Source organism: Balaenoptera ricei, chromosome 16 (genome assembly GCF_028023285.1).
Source record: "Balaenoptera ricei isolate mBalRic1 chromosome 16, mBalRic1.hap2, whole genome shotgun sequence".
Lineage (NCBI taxonomy): Eukaryota > Metazoa > Chordata > Mammalia > Artiodactyla > Balaenopteridae > Balaenoptera > Balaenoptera ricei.
The window spans coordinates 26,428,882-26,445,317 of NC_082654.1; the positions used below are offsets into that span (position 1 = coordinate 26,428,882).

Consider the following 16,436-nt stretch of genomic DNA (forward strand, 5'->3'; position numbering starts at 1 on the left):
AGGATCCCACATGCCATGGAGCAACTGAGCCCATGTGCCACAACTACTGAGCCCACGCTCTAGAACCCATGTGCCGCAACTACTGAGCCTGTGTGCTGCAACTACTGAGCCCGCACGCCTAGAGCCCATGCTCCACAACAAAAGAAGCCACCAATGAGAAGCCCGCACACCGCAATGAAGAGTAGCTCCCACTCACCACAACTAGAGAAAGCCCACGCACAGCAACTAAGACCCAACGCAGCCAAAAATAAATAAAATTTAAAAAAAAAAAGAATTAACAAGGACCTACTATATAGCACAGGGAACTCATAACCTATAAGGGAAAAGAATCTGAAAAAGAATATAACTGAATCACTGTGTTGTACCCCCGAAACTTACACAATATTGTAAATCAACTATACTTCAATAAAAAAATTAAAAACAAAAAACTTGAAGCAACAAAGAAAAACATACTTCCTCCCCTGAAACCCACCATCAAGAGGTAGTTATTTTCAATTAATATTTTAGTAAATGTTCTTCTAGCCTTTGCAGGTAAATGTATGTACACAGGAACAAGGAAGTAAAAATTTTAAAGAAAAAACTTAGCAGATGGCCCACACAATATGATTGTAATAGTATTTTACCCAATTGATTTGCTTGCAGCAGAATCTCACCCCCACCCCCAAACAATCTCATGCCCCTAAAGTATAACCACGGGAGCAAGAAAAATCTCTCTGCTCAGTAATCAACTCTATAGAGACCAAATTATTCCTGCCATGCCTTAAATCAAGGTGGTACACTAGTGACTAAAGGAAACAAATCTTGAAGGAGATGAGAGAGCATGTTGTCTCATTCTAGCTGTTTTTAATGTTACCTCTAAAAACCTGCTCAAATATTTCCATCTCTTGCATGGTTCTCAGTACTGCCTAAGCCCCGAATGCCATTCTGCAGAGGCTCCAAGTTGAGTCAGCACATTGTTTTTATGATTGCAGATGGGCAAATGGAAAAACTGAGGCTTTGCACACTCCCATAAAGATCAGATGATGCCCTCAGTCTGTCTTTGCTAGCATGGGAAAACATTCTCTCTCTCAGATTACCAGTCCCCCACCCCCCCCACCCCCACACAAAAAAAGAAAAAAAAAAAAAAAAAGAGCATAGAGTTTCATTTTGTCTCTTCTGGTTACCTGGTACCCAAAAAACCTCAAGAATCATACTGGTAATGGCAGTATGAAATGCAGAGTGACTAAAAGTCAGGGTTTTTCCTAGTCTCTGTAAAAACGACCCAAAGAAAAACCCTTGGTAAAATGGCCCGGAGAAGAAAGGCAGTACAGAACCACTTAGATACTAAGCAAACGCAGACTTTTCTGTGCTCATCTTCTAGCCCAAATCCCAAGTCTGATACAAAACCACTCTAAACATTAGATAGAAACAAATTAAGTTTTAAACTCCCAAGCCCCAGCCAGCTATATTTTTGGTGTCCTCGACACATTTCATACAGCCTATTTCTTTTTTTGTATATCTAATCTGAATCTGAAATAGAAATGTTACTCTTTCCTATCAAATTTCCCAAAGAATGACAATGTCAGTCATCAATAGAGCTTCACTCTATACATATGAAAGTGTTAAGTAAAAATGCCTAACTTTTTTTAAGGAAAAAATAAAGTCCACTACAATCAAATGAAACATAAGGTAACCCCCCCCAAAATTCACATATTTTTGAAAAGCACTTTCCTATTTTAAGAACCATGTGTTACCTAATAAATGAGTTCAGCAAGGTTGCAGGCTACAAGATCAATATACAAAGATAGATTATATTTCTATATACTACCTATGAACAATCTAAAAATAAAAGTAATAAAACAGGGGCTTCCCTGGTGGCGCAGTGGTTGAGAGTCTGCCTGCCAATGCGGGGGACACGGGTTCGAGTCCTGGTCTGGGAGGATCCCATATGCCGCGGAGCAACTAGGCCCGTGAGCCGCAATTACTGAGCCTGCGCATCTGGAGCCTGTGCTCTGCAACAAGAGAGGCCGCGATAATGAGAGGCCTGCGCACCGCGATGAGGAGTGGCCCCCACTTGCCGCAACTAGAGAAAGCCCTCGCACAGAAACGAAGACCCAACACACACATAAATAATAAATAAATAAATTAAAAAAAAAAAAAAAAGTATAAAAAAAAAAAAAGTAATAAAACAATTCCATTTACAATAGCATCAAAAAATTTTTATTCCAAGTATTTTATTTAACAAAAAGATTACAAATACACTGAAAAATACAGAACATTGTTGAAGGAAATTAAAGAAGACCTAAATAAATGGAAAGATATCCCATATTCATGGATGAAAGATTTAATATTGTTAACACTGCAGTACTCCCCAAATTGATCTACAGATTCAATGCAATCTCTATCAAAATTCCAACTGCCTTTGCAGAAATGGACAAGAAGATCCATGAAAAATTCATACAGAAATGCAAGCAATCCTGACAATCAAATCGTCATGAAAAAGAAGAACAAAGTTGGAGAATTCATATTTCCCGATTTCAAAACTTAGTACAAGGGACTTCCCTGGTGGCACAGTGGTTGAGAATCTGCCTGCCAATGCAGGGGACACGGGTTCGATCCCTGGTCCGGGAGGATCCCACATGCCGTGGAGCAACTGAGCCCATGCGCCACAACTACTGAGCCCACATGCCACAACTGCTGAGGCCCGCACACCTGGAGCCCGTGCTCCACAACAGGAGAGGCCACTGCAATGAGAGGCCAGTGCACTGCAGGAAGAGTGGCCCCTGCTCGCCACAACTAGAGAAAGCCCGTGCACAGCAACAAAGACCCAATGCAGCCAAAAATAAATAAGTAAATACATAAATAAATTTATTTAAAAAATAAAATTAAAAAATAAATAAATTTATTTTTTTTAAAAAAACTTAGTACAAAGCTACAAGAACCAAAAGAGTGTGGTACTGACATATGAAGACATAGATCAGTGGAACAGAATTTAGAGTCCAGAAATAAACCCTCACATTTATGGTCAATTGACTTGTGACAAGGATGCCAAGATAATTCAATGGGGAAAGAGTAGTCTTTTCAACAGATGGCGCTGGAACAACATGATATTCACATGCAAAAGGATGAATTTAGACTCCTATCTCACAGCACATACAAAAATTAACTCAAAATGGATTAAAGGCCTAAATGTAAAAGATAACCTATGAAAGCCTTAGAAGATAACATAGGCATAAAACTTTGTGACCTGGGACCGGACAATGGTTTCTTAGATATGACAATAAAAACAAAGCAACAAAAGAAAAAAAAAAAAAAGAAAGAAATTGGACTTCATCAAAATTAAAACTTTTCTGCTTCAAAGGTTACTACCAAGAAAGTGAAAACACAACCCACAGAATATGAGAAAATATTTGCAAATTATATACCTGGTAAGAAACTAGTATGTAGAATACAAAAAGAACTATTACAATTCAATAATAAAAAGACACAATTAAAAATGGGCAAAATATCTGAAGAGACTTTTCTCCAAAGAAGATAAACAAATGGCCAATAAGCACATGAAGTGACACTCAACATCATTAGCCATTAGGAAAATACAAATCAAAACCACAATGAGACGGGACTTCCCTGGTGGTCAAGCGGCTAAAGACTCTGTGCTCCCAGTGCAGGGGGCCTGGGTTCAATCCCTGGTCAGGGAACTAGATCCCACATGCATGCCACAACTAAAGATCCCATGTGCCACAACTAAGACCCAGCACAGCCAAAAAAAAAAAAAAAAAAAAAAAAACACACACACAATGAGATACCACTTCACACCTACTAGGATGGCTATAATTAAACAAACAAACAAACAAACAAATCACAATAACAAGAGTTGGCAAGGATATGGAGAAATTGGAACTCTCATACATTATTGGTGGGAATGTAAAATGGTACAGCCACTTTGGAAAACAGTTTGGCAGTTTCTCAAAGAGTTAAAAATAGAGTTACCATATGAACCAGCCATCCTACTTCTAGTTATCTACCCAAGATAATTGAAAACTTATGTCCACACAAAAACATGTATACCAGTAGTCACAGTAGCATTATTTATAATGACCAAAAACTAGAAACAGCCTAAATGTCCATCTACTGATGGGTGGATAAACAAAATGTGGTATATCCATAAAATGGAATATTATTTGACCATAAAAAAATAAATGAAATACTGATACATGCTACATGTATGTACTTGGATGTACTGATACATGCCATATGGATGTACATGGATGAACCTTGAAAACACTAAGTAAAAGAAGCCAGACACAAAAGGCCACATTGTGTATGATTTCATTTATATGAAATGTCCAGAACAGGCAAATCCATAGAGACAGAAAGTAGATTAACAGTTTCCAGGGACTGTGGGGAGAGGAGAATGGAGAGTGACTACTGATGGGTTTCTTTCTGGAGTAGAAAATGTTCTGGAAGTAGACAGTAGTGATGGCTGTACACCTTGTGAATACACTAAAAACCACCAAGTTGTACACTATAAAAGGGTGAATTTTGTGGTATGTGAATTATATCTCAATTTCTAAAAATTTTAAAGTAACCATTTGTTTCAGCAGTAAAATGTTCCTAAGGAGAAATGGAATAATATGAGTTCCCTGTTAGTAAAGGTTAGTTTTCCCTAAGACCAGGACTCATAATGTTCTCAGCAGATTTGAATTTTTTCCAGGTATGTTATTCTACAAAGTTAACAAAGGGATTTTTGCAAAGACTGGCTATGATTACCCTATCCTAACACATCAACTATTAACACTTTTTCCATGTTTCCTTTCAGTCCGTATACATGTATATTTTTACATATCGATAATCTATGCAAGATGATCAGCAAAAATTTTCCCGTACTGCTACATGGCTTTCAAAATGATCATTAAATGGTTGTGATTAGTTGACACCTACAATTATCTTAACTCCTTCCCCTCCATGTCCATCTTGAAGTGTTAGATATATTTAAGTTATCTCGAACTTTTCACTAGATATTTTTTGCAATATACATACAACATGAAAAGCCAACATAGCTCTTTCCTTCTCTTGAATTATATCACTGAATTAAGATTTCCAGGGGAAATTACTAAACCCTTTGTAGGACATTTTTACGACTCCTGGTTGCCTTCTAAAAGTATTAAAAAGTTACATTGCTATAAGCAACAAAAACTTGCTATATTAGACATTGCCATTTTTTATGCTTTTGATGTAATCAATGTTAAAAGATTTTATCTGAGTAATCTGAGATCTTCCTTTAGTCTTCAAACTCTAGTTATTCAAAGGTTTCCAAAATCCATGAGCACTTGTTCTATTTCTTTTAAACTTTGTTGTTTTTTTCAGTCACAGTTAAGGAGAATGAAGAATTTTTTAAAATTCAGCATTCTTACTCTAAGGAGGGTAGAACACGTAATCAATTGCCTTGTTTTCCTTAAAAATATATACACATGCAGCCATCTGATAAGTAACAGCAACCGCTAAAAAAGCCTAGAATTCAATCACAATAAAAAGAAAAACCTAACAATTAGCCCCTTTCAAGATTTCAATATTCAGGGTAATTTCCTGGCGGTCCAGCGGTTAGGACTCGGCGCTTTCACTGCCGTGGCCCAGGTTCAATCTCTGGTCAGGGAACTAAGATCCCGCCAACCACAGCGGCCAAAAAAAAAAAAAAAAAAGATTTCAACATGCATAACAACTATCAGCACACATGGCCCAAGGTGTCTCTCTTGACTTGCAATCTTTAGTCTAGAGAAAGACCAAGAACAACGTGGAAGAGTCTACAGAGCCATTACATAAAGATAATGGTTAACTGAGCACTAAGTGCCAAGTACTACCAGAAGCATTTTCATATTCATTATCACATGAATCCTTACTAAGTACCTTATGAGTTACAAAATATCCCATTTTACTATGGAAAAAACTGAGGCTTAAAGAGGCTAAGTTACTTGTCCAAAGTAGATCCAGGAAGAGCACATTTTTCTTAACCTTTATGCTAGCAGGTGGTATCCTCCCCACAGGATGTGAATTAAAAAAAAAAAAAAAAAATCCCACCTAGGTCTGACAGCAAGAGGGGGTTAAGTATGAAGAAATGAGGATCTCACTATCATTACAGCAGTATTTATGATCAGTGGTTGCACAGATGTAAAAGTGGGGGAGAGTCAGCACCCCCATTATCTCCATCAAGCCCTAAGCCAGTCTAATAAACGTATCATCTACAGAAAATGCTTGTTCTTAGTCCCCTTTCTTCCCCTTCCACAGCCTGCCACCCCTAACATCTCTCTATGTAGACATTCTGGAGGTGCCAGTGATGTGATTTGAAAGAAAGAATGCTTCTTATTGTCTCTCCTTTGCAGTGTTGGTAGGATTTGGGGTTTCGCATTTGTGTTCTGAGAAAAAGATGATGAAAAGACAATACTAAAATTGTATTCAATCCCAGTCATCCATTTCCATGTATTTAGTTTAATAAATGTTCTTTATATGCCAAGCAAATCTTACTGGAATTGATGCTGACTACCAATTAAAATACATGCATTTAGAGAAAAGGGCCCTTTAGAAAGAAATATACTACTTTATATGTAACTAAAGTACTGTAAACATCTAATTCGAGTCCAGAGGTTTGTTCTTAAAAGTTTAAGTAGTTCAGGGCTTCCCTGGTGGCGCAGTGGTTGAGAGTCTGCCTGCCAATGCAGGGGACACGGGTTCGAGCCCTGGTCTGGGAGGATCCCACGTGTCGCGGAGCAGCTGGGCCCGTGAGCCACAATTACTGAGCCTGTGCGTCTGGAGCCTGTGCTCCGCAATGAGAGGCCGCGATAGTGTAGTGAGAGGCCCGCGCACCGCGATGAAGAGTGGCCCCCGCTTGCCGCAACTGGAGAAAGCCCTCGCACAGAGACGAAGACCCAACACAGCCAAAAATAAATAAATAAATAAATAAAAGTTTAAGTAGTTCAAAAGCAAATAAAACCATAAAATATTATGTTGGCTCAGTCTATTTTGTGCATTTTCCTGGTTAAAAATATTTTAAACTTGTTTAGGTTTGCTAATGATTAAAATTCACGGGGCTTCCCTTGTGGCTCAGTGGTTGAGAATCTGCCTGCTAATGCAGGGGACACGGGTTCGAGTCCTGGTCTGGGAAGATCCCACATGCCGCGGCGCAACTAGGCCCGTGAGCCACAACTGCTGAGCCTGCGCGTCTGGAGCCTGTGCTCCTCAACAAGAGAGGCCACGATAGTGAGAGGCCCACGCACCGCGATGAAGAGTGGCCCCCGCTTGCCGCAACTGGAGAAAGCCCTCGCACAGAAACGAAGACCCAACACAGCCATAAAAAAATAAATAAATAAATAAATAAATAAATAAATAAAATTGAAAAGTGTTTAAAAAAAAATCTTTAAAATTCACGGGTACCTCACAGTACTTTGGAATGTTTCAGAATTTAAATAATTCTGAGGCCCTTTTGAGGGGAAGGGGCAGGTGCTATGTAATCCCCATAAAAACCAAGAGAAAAAGCAGAACAAGATCCTTTCCTGTTTTGTCCAGATCATACTAAGTCAGAGCTGATATTCAACTATGGTGTCTACTGACCTAAAAGGCTTCGGTGATTCTAACACAAATTAACCCCCAAGTCAGACTGGATCATCTGAAAGAATTTAGCTTACATTATAAAAAACCTGAAAAAAGGGGCCCATAGATGTATGAATGGAACACATGCCTCAAGTGCTTTGATGACTATTTCAATGGAAACTTCACAGACCTGTACCTTGAACAAAAATTAAAAGCGCCAAAGAAGTTTCACCCCATAGTCCCAAATCCAATCTTCATTACTCTCACAGAATAAATAACAACAACAACAACGAACTCATTCGAGGATATCTAAAACAAGTTAACTCAAAAGAAAAAGAAATAGCTTACACTGAACTACCTGAGGCTTCAATCTAGATATCAATACCCATTTCTTAAAACACACTCGTAGTCTAACCTTAGCAGAGTAAAAAAACTCAATTAAAGTAAACTAAAATAAAATGAGGTCACACATTCAGACTTACTTTCCATGTAACAAAACGCCTGTCAAAGATGGTTTGAATGCTGGATATCAAAAATATTGACATCAAAATCACAAGGCAAATAAAACCAATGGCAAACCTATATATTTGCTTTTTCAGTGATGCGGCTGCCTTTAACTCTAACAAGAATTTAAAGGTACCTTGAACTTGGAACCAGAAGTCCTGCTTGTTGGAATGGAGAGAACTCCATGCTAGAGTCAGGGACACAGGTTCTAGTCCTGTTGATGCTACCAGCTATGTGGGTGGCCCTAAGCAAGTCACTTAGCTTTCTCTCCTCAGGGTTTACTTTCCTTAGTTAAGAGGTTGACTAGACCAATGTTTCCTAAACTCACCTAATCATAAGAATCACCTCAGGGTAACTGTTAACAGTATGGATTCCAAACCCCCTTCCCTAAGAGATTCTGGTTGAGGAGGTCTCTGAGTGAGGCTTAGGAACTAATTCTTAATAAGTGATCCAAGTAAGTTTTATCATCTGGTAACCTTCACAAACACTGGACTGGATGATCCATGAGCTGCCTGCCTTCCAGCTCTGATTCTACACTATCTGGATATTTCAAAATGATGTTCTAAAAATATGCAAAATTATAATAGCATCACATGTGTTACTGCAAAAAGTTAATAAACATACAAGATCAAAGAAACAAATACATCCACCCCTTCACCCTCAACACCATTCATACTTTTAAACATCAGTAAAGACATCCTCCTAGATTCTAGGCAAGTGGAACACTTTATCTGGTGAGGAAAAAAGTTTTAAACATTAAACTCTCAGCACATTAATATGGAAAGACTTGTGTTATATATAGGAAGAGAGAATTGTACACCAAATGTTTTAAGTGAAAACTACACATTGTGTTCTTCCCTTAAAGAACATTATCTGATGAGCTCACCTGTTCCCAGTTTTAAAAAAGCTAAAAAACAGCCTGTCTGTCTCTAGTAGCTATGAAGCAGCGAGCTCTGCAATACTGGAATGCAATTGTTACAAAGCTAAAAGAAACAAAACAAAGCAAAACAAACAAACAACTGGGTGGCTCAGAGCCCACTATCTTTTGTTAGGAAGGTTTTGTCAGGTATAGGGAGAGCGTACAGGGCACTTTCTGCACACAAAGGTAGCAACCTTATTTAACTTTTCCTTCCTCTACACTACATTGCTTTAGACGGTTTTTCCAAAATTCTCATAATCCACTAGTGGGATTTACTTTTACTCTCTGTTTTAGATTTATAAATAACTATAAAACTCACAAAAGAAAAAGACTGATGGTGTGGACCACAGGGGGGCAGGGCTGTACAGGATGCTCGCTGGCAACCATTTGTCACATAAGTGGCTACAAAAGATGCAAATAAAATCAAGATTGAAACACAAAACTGGGTTTGGGTCAGCCTTGCAACACAAACAGATATGAGACTAAGAGTGAAACAGGACTACATACTTTAGCTATTAGTCAAACAGCACAGTGTTAGCATAAAACACTGTCAAAGTGAATCTTGATGCTTGACCTGCAAATACTGGAAATGGAATTGTTTAGATTTAGGGTCATACAGGCCAAAAATGGATTTAACAGTGAAAGTGGGGACACCAACTGTTAGGTACAACATCACAGAAGCACTGGGTTTAAGGCCATATATATGTCTAAATACATTTCTGTGTTTGTTGCTCTCAGCAAGCCCTGAGGCAATGCTTTGACCAAACCTCACATTCAATTAAAACAGAAACGTAAAATCAGGATCAAGGGGATCAGCATAATAGAATGGTTAAGAGGGCATGTTTGGCTGTGATGCAGACCAAGTTAAAACCCCAAATCAACAAATTACTGAATGACCTTGAACACATCATTTCACCTATGCCTCAATTTCCTCATTTGTAAGATGGAGATGATGCTTTGCTCAGCTCTCAGATTTAAACAAGGTGATTCATGTAAAGCACTAAGCCCTGTACCTGGCAGAGAGTAAATAAATAGGTAATAATAATAGCAAGCTAACTGTAAAAATTAGCATAATTACTGTCTTCCAACCTCAAGTAAAGCTATAAGTTTCCTGGCAGCCAGGCAAAAACTTCTAATCGTTAGAAAGAAGACATTTACATACACTACATAAAGGTAGCTTTTCATTTCTTTCCACATTACAGAAATTTTCCCCCTCCTTAGTAAAGAATAATTCAGACTAATGATGTAGAGCTATATCCAGGAAAGGCTTCAACGCAGACATTTTTAATTAGAAAGGATAATTTTCAATGAGATCTGGATTAAGGATCTAACCAGTTTGGTAGAGTTACAGTTGGTGTTGTTAGAAGAAAGAGGAAAAAAGAAGAAAAAGCCTTCAAACCATCCCACACAGCATTGCTCAATAGAGAAAAACAATAGCAGGTTGACTGTTCACATAACTTCATAATTGAATTAGAAAATGAAAAAGAAAAAAAAATCAGGTGAAATATTTTAACTAACACAAAAGAAAGAAAGAACAGTTATTAGTAAGGTGAAAGTGACCAAACTCATCAAAAAAAGATCAAGGAAGGGAAGGTGAAAAATTAGTTATTCCTACAGTTTCAGTAACAAGCACCCACTCTACCCTTTTAAGATCATGGCTTAAATTTCCCATTTGCAACCAACTTTCTTTGCCCACTCTTCCTATTATGCTACTAGCTTGAATGTACCTTTAATCTGTACTGTCTTCTTAACTGAATACATCATTCTGGTTACAGACAAAAATAACATCTTGTGCATTTTTTTTAAAAATATAATTCAGGGGAGGGCTTCCCTGGTGGCGCAGTGGTTAAGAATCCGCCTGCCAATGCAGGGGACACAGGTTTGAGCCCTGGTCTGGGGAGATCCCACATGCCACGAAGCAACTAAGCCCATGTGCCACAACTACTGAGCCTGTGCTCTAGAGATTGTGAGCCACAACTACTGAGCCCATGCACCACAACTAGTGAAGCCCGTGCGCCTAGAGCCCATGCTCCACAACAAAGAGAAGCCACTGCAATGAGAAGCCAGCGCACCACAACGAAGAGTAGCCCCCACTCGCCGCAACTAGAGAAAGCCCGTACGCAGCAACGAAGATGCAACGCAGCCAAAAATAAAATAAATAAAATTTTTTAAAAATTCATGGGAAAATATTAGCAATTCAATCTTTAAAGGATACATTTCAAAGAAAATACTGTGAGAAGTAATTTGGGGAGAGGAGAAAGTTCCTAGTAAAAATAAATCAGTCATAGGAAAACTGTTCAAGGACAATCAAAAACAAATTTCAAAATAATGCAAATTTTGAAATTTTGAGTTAGGGGAAGGATTAATGAGTTGCAAGGTGCAGAACTAAATTCTCAAAGAGAAAAAAGACACAGAAGCGAAGAAAAGACTTCAGCAGGGAGTACACGCCAGCGCTACCAATCCATCAGTAGATATGCAAAAATTCTGCATAATAAAAAACAAAAAACATAAACTATATTATCTGTATCAATATTGGGAAATTTAGCAACAGAAAGAAAATAAAGTATTTCAAAGCCATTTTCAAGCATTTCAAGATATTTTTCTATATTACAGCTACTACAGCAAAATGAAAGAAGAGACTGGTTAGATGCTCTAATTAACAATTTAGTAGTGAAAGAGTAATGACGTCCCAAAAGAAGCTTTGTCACCTAGAGATAATGGACATTTTCTTTTTACTGTTTAAGAATCCAGAAGAATCTCCTTCTGCTTTTAAATGCAAATTACCAATCTCTGAAGCACATTCTGCTCTATTCCTTTATCTGAAAATTACTGCAATGTGATTCTGTTCCAGAGAGGACACCATTCAGGCAAGAAAATGGAATTAGGACAACTACACACTCTATGTTCAAATCATCACATCCAGTGAGCTGTCACCACTTACACATGACCTTTTTCAGTGGAGAAACCACTATCAGTGATCAAAATTCTATTTGAAGAAGGAAAAGTTAGTTTTGAGGACTATCAGTTCATTAAAGGTTACACACACATTCCAGCATAATACATGAACATGCACCAGCATCATAACAATTTAAAAACTCAGTATCCCTTGGCTTTCAAATAACAAAACTGGCTATTTACTGGAAACGTTTTTAAAGCCAGAATTTCAGTGATAATAGTATGAGTTGCTATTTACCTGTTCATTACATGGTAAAACAAACCAAAAATACCACGATGCATGAAAGGTGAGCACACCACACTCTGCACTTCTCTTCCCTGACAAAACTCCCTGGAACAGTGAACAGTGACTTGGAGACATACTTCAATTTAATGTACCAGGTGATCAAGGTTAAAAAGAACACTTTTAAACCAGAAAGTCTCAAGAAATAAATAAACCATAATAGAGGAATTCATCCCATTGTTAAAGATCCAAGCTTTCTGCCAAAACCACACTTGGTTTGGGAAACTTTATTTGTTGTCAGATAAACATAAACAAATAGTGAAGAAAGCTAGGTAAGATAGAGCCTCATAAACGGTTAACTTACCTCTAGTCTTTCCAAGTTATATATTAACGAATAGCTTTAGTTTTTTAAAAACCCTCTTTTCTAGCTAAGGCAAGTCATTCAAATGAGTGAATTTTTTGGTGATACCTGGCTTATCCCATACCATATTCTCAAAAGCTGACCCTAATCTCTCCCACAGGTCACCAGACAACCAGGAACAGAAACTACTGAAAATGCACTTCCAATCTCTGAAACGCCAGTGATTGTATAGGGTTTAGAAAAGCTGTTTAAACGTTTTCCAAATGCCTGCAATTAGTACATGTCAACCAAATGGCATAGCACGGCATGAGCGGGTCCCTACTTTCATCTACCCACTCAGAATCCAGGCAATGAATGCAGCAGACCTCTCAAGACCAGACTGCAGGGGGGAAGAGTACCATGCACAGAAAATAGGAACCCTGCTTTTTGATATGGGAAAAAGCAAGTGATGGCAGTCTTGTGCTTTTAAAGAACCTAGAAGCGCTTACTAGTTCAATCCATCCCCAAATCCATGCCATCCTTTCAACTTTGCAATTAAAAGAGAAGAGAAATTCCGGTCAATTCGCCTTGGGGGGTTGTTCTGAGGGTAGAGGACTCAAGTAGGGAGGAGGATGGAGAGAGAAAGAGCAAGCCAATGAAAGATAGCAAAATTTCCCACCTTTCTTAAATTCTTCCAGCATAGCGTCCAACTTGGTGTCATTGAAAACAAAGTGCAAGGGGTGGTTATAAAATTTAGTGATGGTTTTCAGGGGAGTACAGTCATCTGGATCCACGAAGGCCAAGTCTTTGACAAAGAGGAGGTCCACGATGTTGGAGCGCTCCCCCTCAAATACTGGAATCCGAGTGTAGCCGCTCTCCATGATCTCCGACATGGTGTTGAAGTCCAGAATGGCTTCGCCGGTGATCATGAAACAGTCCCGGAGGGGAGTCATCACGTCCTCCACGGTCTTGGTGCGGAGCTCCAGCGCCCCTTGGATGATGTTCAGCTCCTCCTTTACAAGGTCGTTGTAGGGGTCTGTGACCCGGAGCATCTCCAGCAGTTTTTCCCGGTTATAGACGGTGCCTATCTCCTGGCCCAGGACGCAGTCCAGCAGCTTGCTTACGGGGTAAGAGGCGGGGAAGGTCATCATCATGAAAAACTTGGTGAGGAAGATGGTGTTGGCCCCCACAGCCAGGCCGTGCCGGGAGCAGATGGCCTGGGGCACGATCTCCCCGAAGATGACGATGCCGATGGTGGAGACCACCACCGCCACGAGGCCTGAGCCAGCTATGTCGTCGAGCAGGATGGTGAGCGTGGTGTTGACCAGCACGTTGCCCAGCAGCAGCGAGCACAGCAGGTAGTTGCCCTGCCTGCGCACGGGCTCGATGCGCTTGGCGTAATTCTTCTCCTTCTCCGTGCCGCAGTTCTGCACGATGCGCAGCTCCATCGGGTCCAGGGCCATGAGTCCCAGGTTGAGGCCGCTGAACATGCCCGATAGGCACAGAAGCAGCGAAATGAAGATCACCTGCAGCCAGAAAGGCAGCAGGAACTTCTTCTCCTCCCCCACGATCATCTTGGTGTCCTCGCCGTCGTGATAAATCCAGGTGGTCTCGGCCCACGGGGGCGGCGGGAGCCCGGCCACCCCGGAGCCGCCCTTGCCCCCGACGGCGCTACCCGCAGACCCCGGGCCGCCGGCGCCCAGGGCTGGCGTGGAGAGCGACGTGCACAGGTAATAGGACTTGCTCTTCTCCATCTTGCGCAGCGGTTTGATCTCGATCTCAATGATGCCTGATGTACGGCGATTGAGAATGATATGGGGCAAGATGATGATATCTGATGTGCGGATGCCGCAGCGCTGGGGGCCGCTGTCCGGCTCCGGCGGCGCAGGGCCCCCCAGCCCGCGCTCGCCCGGGCTGTGGCGCCGCCGCTCATGCTCTGTGAAAGCAATGCGGGACCATGTCTCGTTGTTGATGTTCTGCCCGTACACCCGCAGCTTGACCCGGGTCCGCTCGCTCACCCGCAGCGCCCCCCCTTCCATGAACGACACGTCGTTCGTGTCCTCCAGCCGCAACCCGATGATCACAGTCTCCTCGTTCTCGCCCGCCGCTGCGCAGCCGCCCGCGCCGCAGCAGCAGCTCAGCAGAAGCAGTGGCAACAGCCGTCCAGCCGCCGCCTGCAGGACCCCCCGGCCGCGAGCGCTGAGGCTGCGGCGCGCCGCCATCTTCCAAGTGGGCAGTGCGGCGGCTGCCTGCCCGCCCGCCATCTTTACTTCGGGTTCACAAGTGCCCCAGCCAATCATAGGGTGGCTGCTCCAGCTGCAGCTTCATCCTTCCCACCCGGCGGCGCGAGCGCAGGCACCGGCCCCTGGGCGAGACTGCAACGCAGTGTTCGCACCCACTGCTCAGCAGTCCGCCTCCCTGACTGACACTGACTCGGCCTGGGCCAGCTCAGGAACCTCGAGGCTGGCGGGAGAGGGGAGAGGGGGAAGAAGTGCCAACCGCTCCTGCGAGAGGCAGGCAGAGCAGCTAATCACGAGCGGGCGTCCGCCCTCCCAGCCAGGGGGCTGGAATGGGGGCGCGGCCGTGAGCGGCGCCGCGAACCAATGGCAAGATAAATGGGTGGGGAGACGAGGGCCAGCGTCCTCCTCAGCACGCCAAGTTTCCAACTGAAAGGCGCGTGACTCTTGTGTATGTGCGAGGGGAGGAGGTGTGGCCAGCCGGTGCCCGAGAGCCAATCACAGTTGAGAGCTGTACGAAAGGGGGCGAGGCCTTACTTCCGGCTGCCAATGAAAAGGGGCCATTCGCGAGTCCGAAAGCCCGGAGGGACCTCGGTAGTACATCCCGGCCCTTAGGTTGCCCCGCTGGACTAATGTCCTGCGGCCCGAGGCGGCTGGTTCTCGCTGTGCCACGCTGCCGGCTTCCGCGTGCTCAATGCCCGTGCAGAGAGGGCTGCGCCTTCCTGCCCCAGGAGCCCGAGAAGCCGACTAGGGAGGCTTAAGATGCACAGTAGCCTAGAATGAAGCCGAGCCACTGGCCGCGCCCCCCTTATTTACTCGTGCGCGCCTCTCCACTCGGGATAAGCGGTGGCCGGTGGGCCCCAGCACCGCACAGACCCGCTCTGCTGGAGCCTCTCGCCTATCCCTAAGACAAGCGCCCTCTGCAGCTCACGGTCAGGTGGCGCCACCTGCCGGTATCACGGGCGCCCTGCAACGCTTTCCAGGTCCGTCGCAAACCCCACAAGGTGAGCGGGAGGTGCGGAAATTAAAGTAGTTCCCCATCTTCCAAGTCATAAGAATCCCTTCATTTTCTTACTGAAAGTTCCTGGCCCCATTCCATATTTACTGAATGGGTAGGACCCAGGAATCTGTTTTTCTAACTGGGACTCGGGCAAATTTGGGAAATGGGAAGGGTCAGACATACTAAGCAGATCCATAAAGGCTCATTCTTAAACACACTGACCAAACCCAGCTAGGTTCATCGGTCACTCAGGAGAAAAAAACCCTGAAGACCTAGGACTCCCAAGCCCATTCTGTGGAGGAGATGCAGTAGCAAAGTTGTTGCCAAAGTGGTTTTTTTTCTTGCAACTTAAACATCTGAAAAAGAATTGTTTCCTTTTTTCTTTTGTATTCTGCAAGCACATTTTCTTCCCTTTATGTAAACCAATCAAACATTTTTTATTAATTTCTAGTAGAGATTGCAGTGGCCTCCTCACTGGTCTCTGCTCTTCTACACCTGCCCCCTTCCCTTCTCAACCCAGCAGCCAGAGTGGTCTTGTTAAATAAGATGCTGTCCCTTCCTTGTTTGAAACCCTACTCTGGCTTCCCAACTCATCACAGTAAAAGCCACTGGTAGCTACAATATCTGACAAGGCTCTAAAAGAGCTGCTGCCCACCCACTTTCTTCTATAACCTCATCACCTGCTGCTCCAACCAGAT

General features: G+C 42.4%; 1 protein-coding gene across 5 annotated transcripts in view; it reads right to left on the reverse strand.

Annotated features, from left to right (window-relative positions):
* CNNM2 (cyclin and CBS domain divalent metal cation transport mediator 2) overlaps window positions 1-15,079 on the reverse strand; it is a 143,333-nt gene extending 128,254 nt beyond the window's left edge. For 3 of the 5 annotated variants that reach the window (XR_009498095.1, XR_009498097.1, XR_009498096.1), the window contains exon 1: window positions 13,181-15,079. Coding sequence is in view for 2 of the 5 variants with exons in the window: in XM_059900997.1 (XP_059756980.1) it covers window positions 13,181-14,801 (1,621 nt within the window). In the remaining 3 variants the exon portion in view is untranslated. The remainder of the gene's footprint in view (window positions 1-13,180) is intronic. The other 2 variants (XM_059900997.1, XM_059900996.1) reach the window with 1 other exon arrangement.
* Between the last annotated feature and the right edge of the window lie 1,357 nt (window positions 15,080-16,436).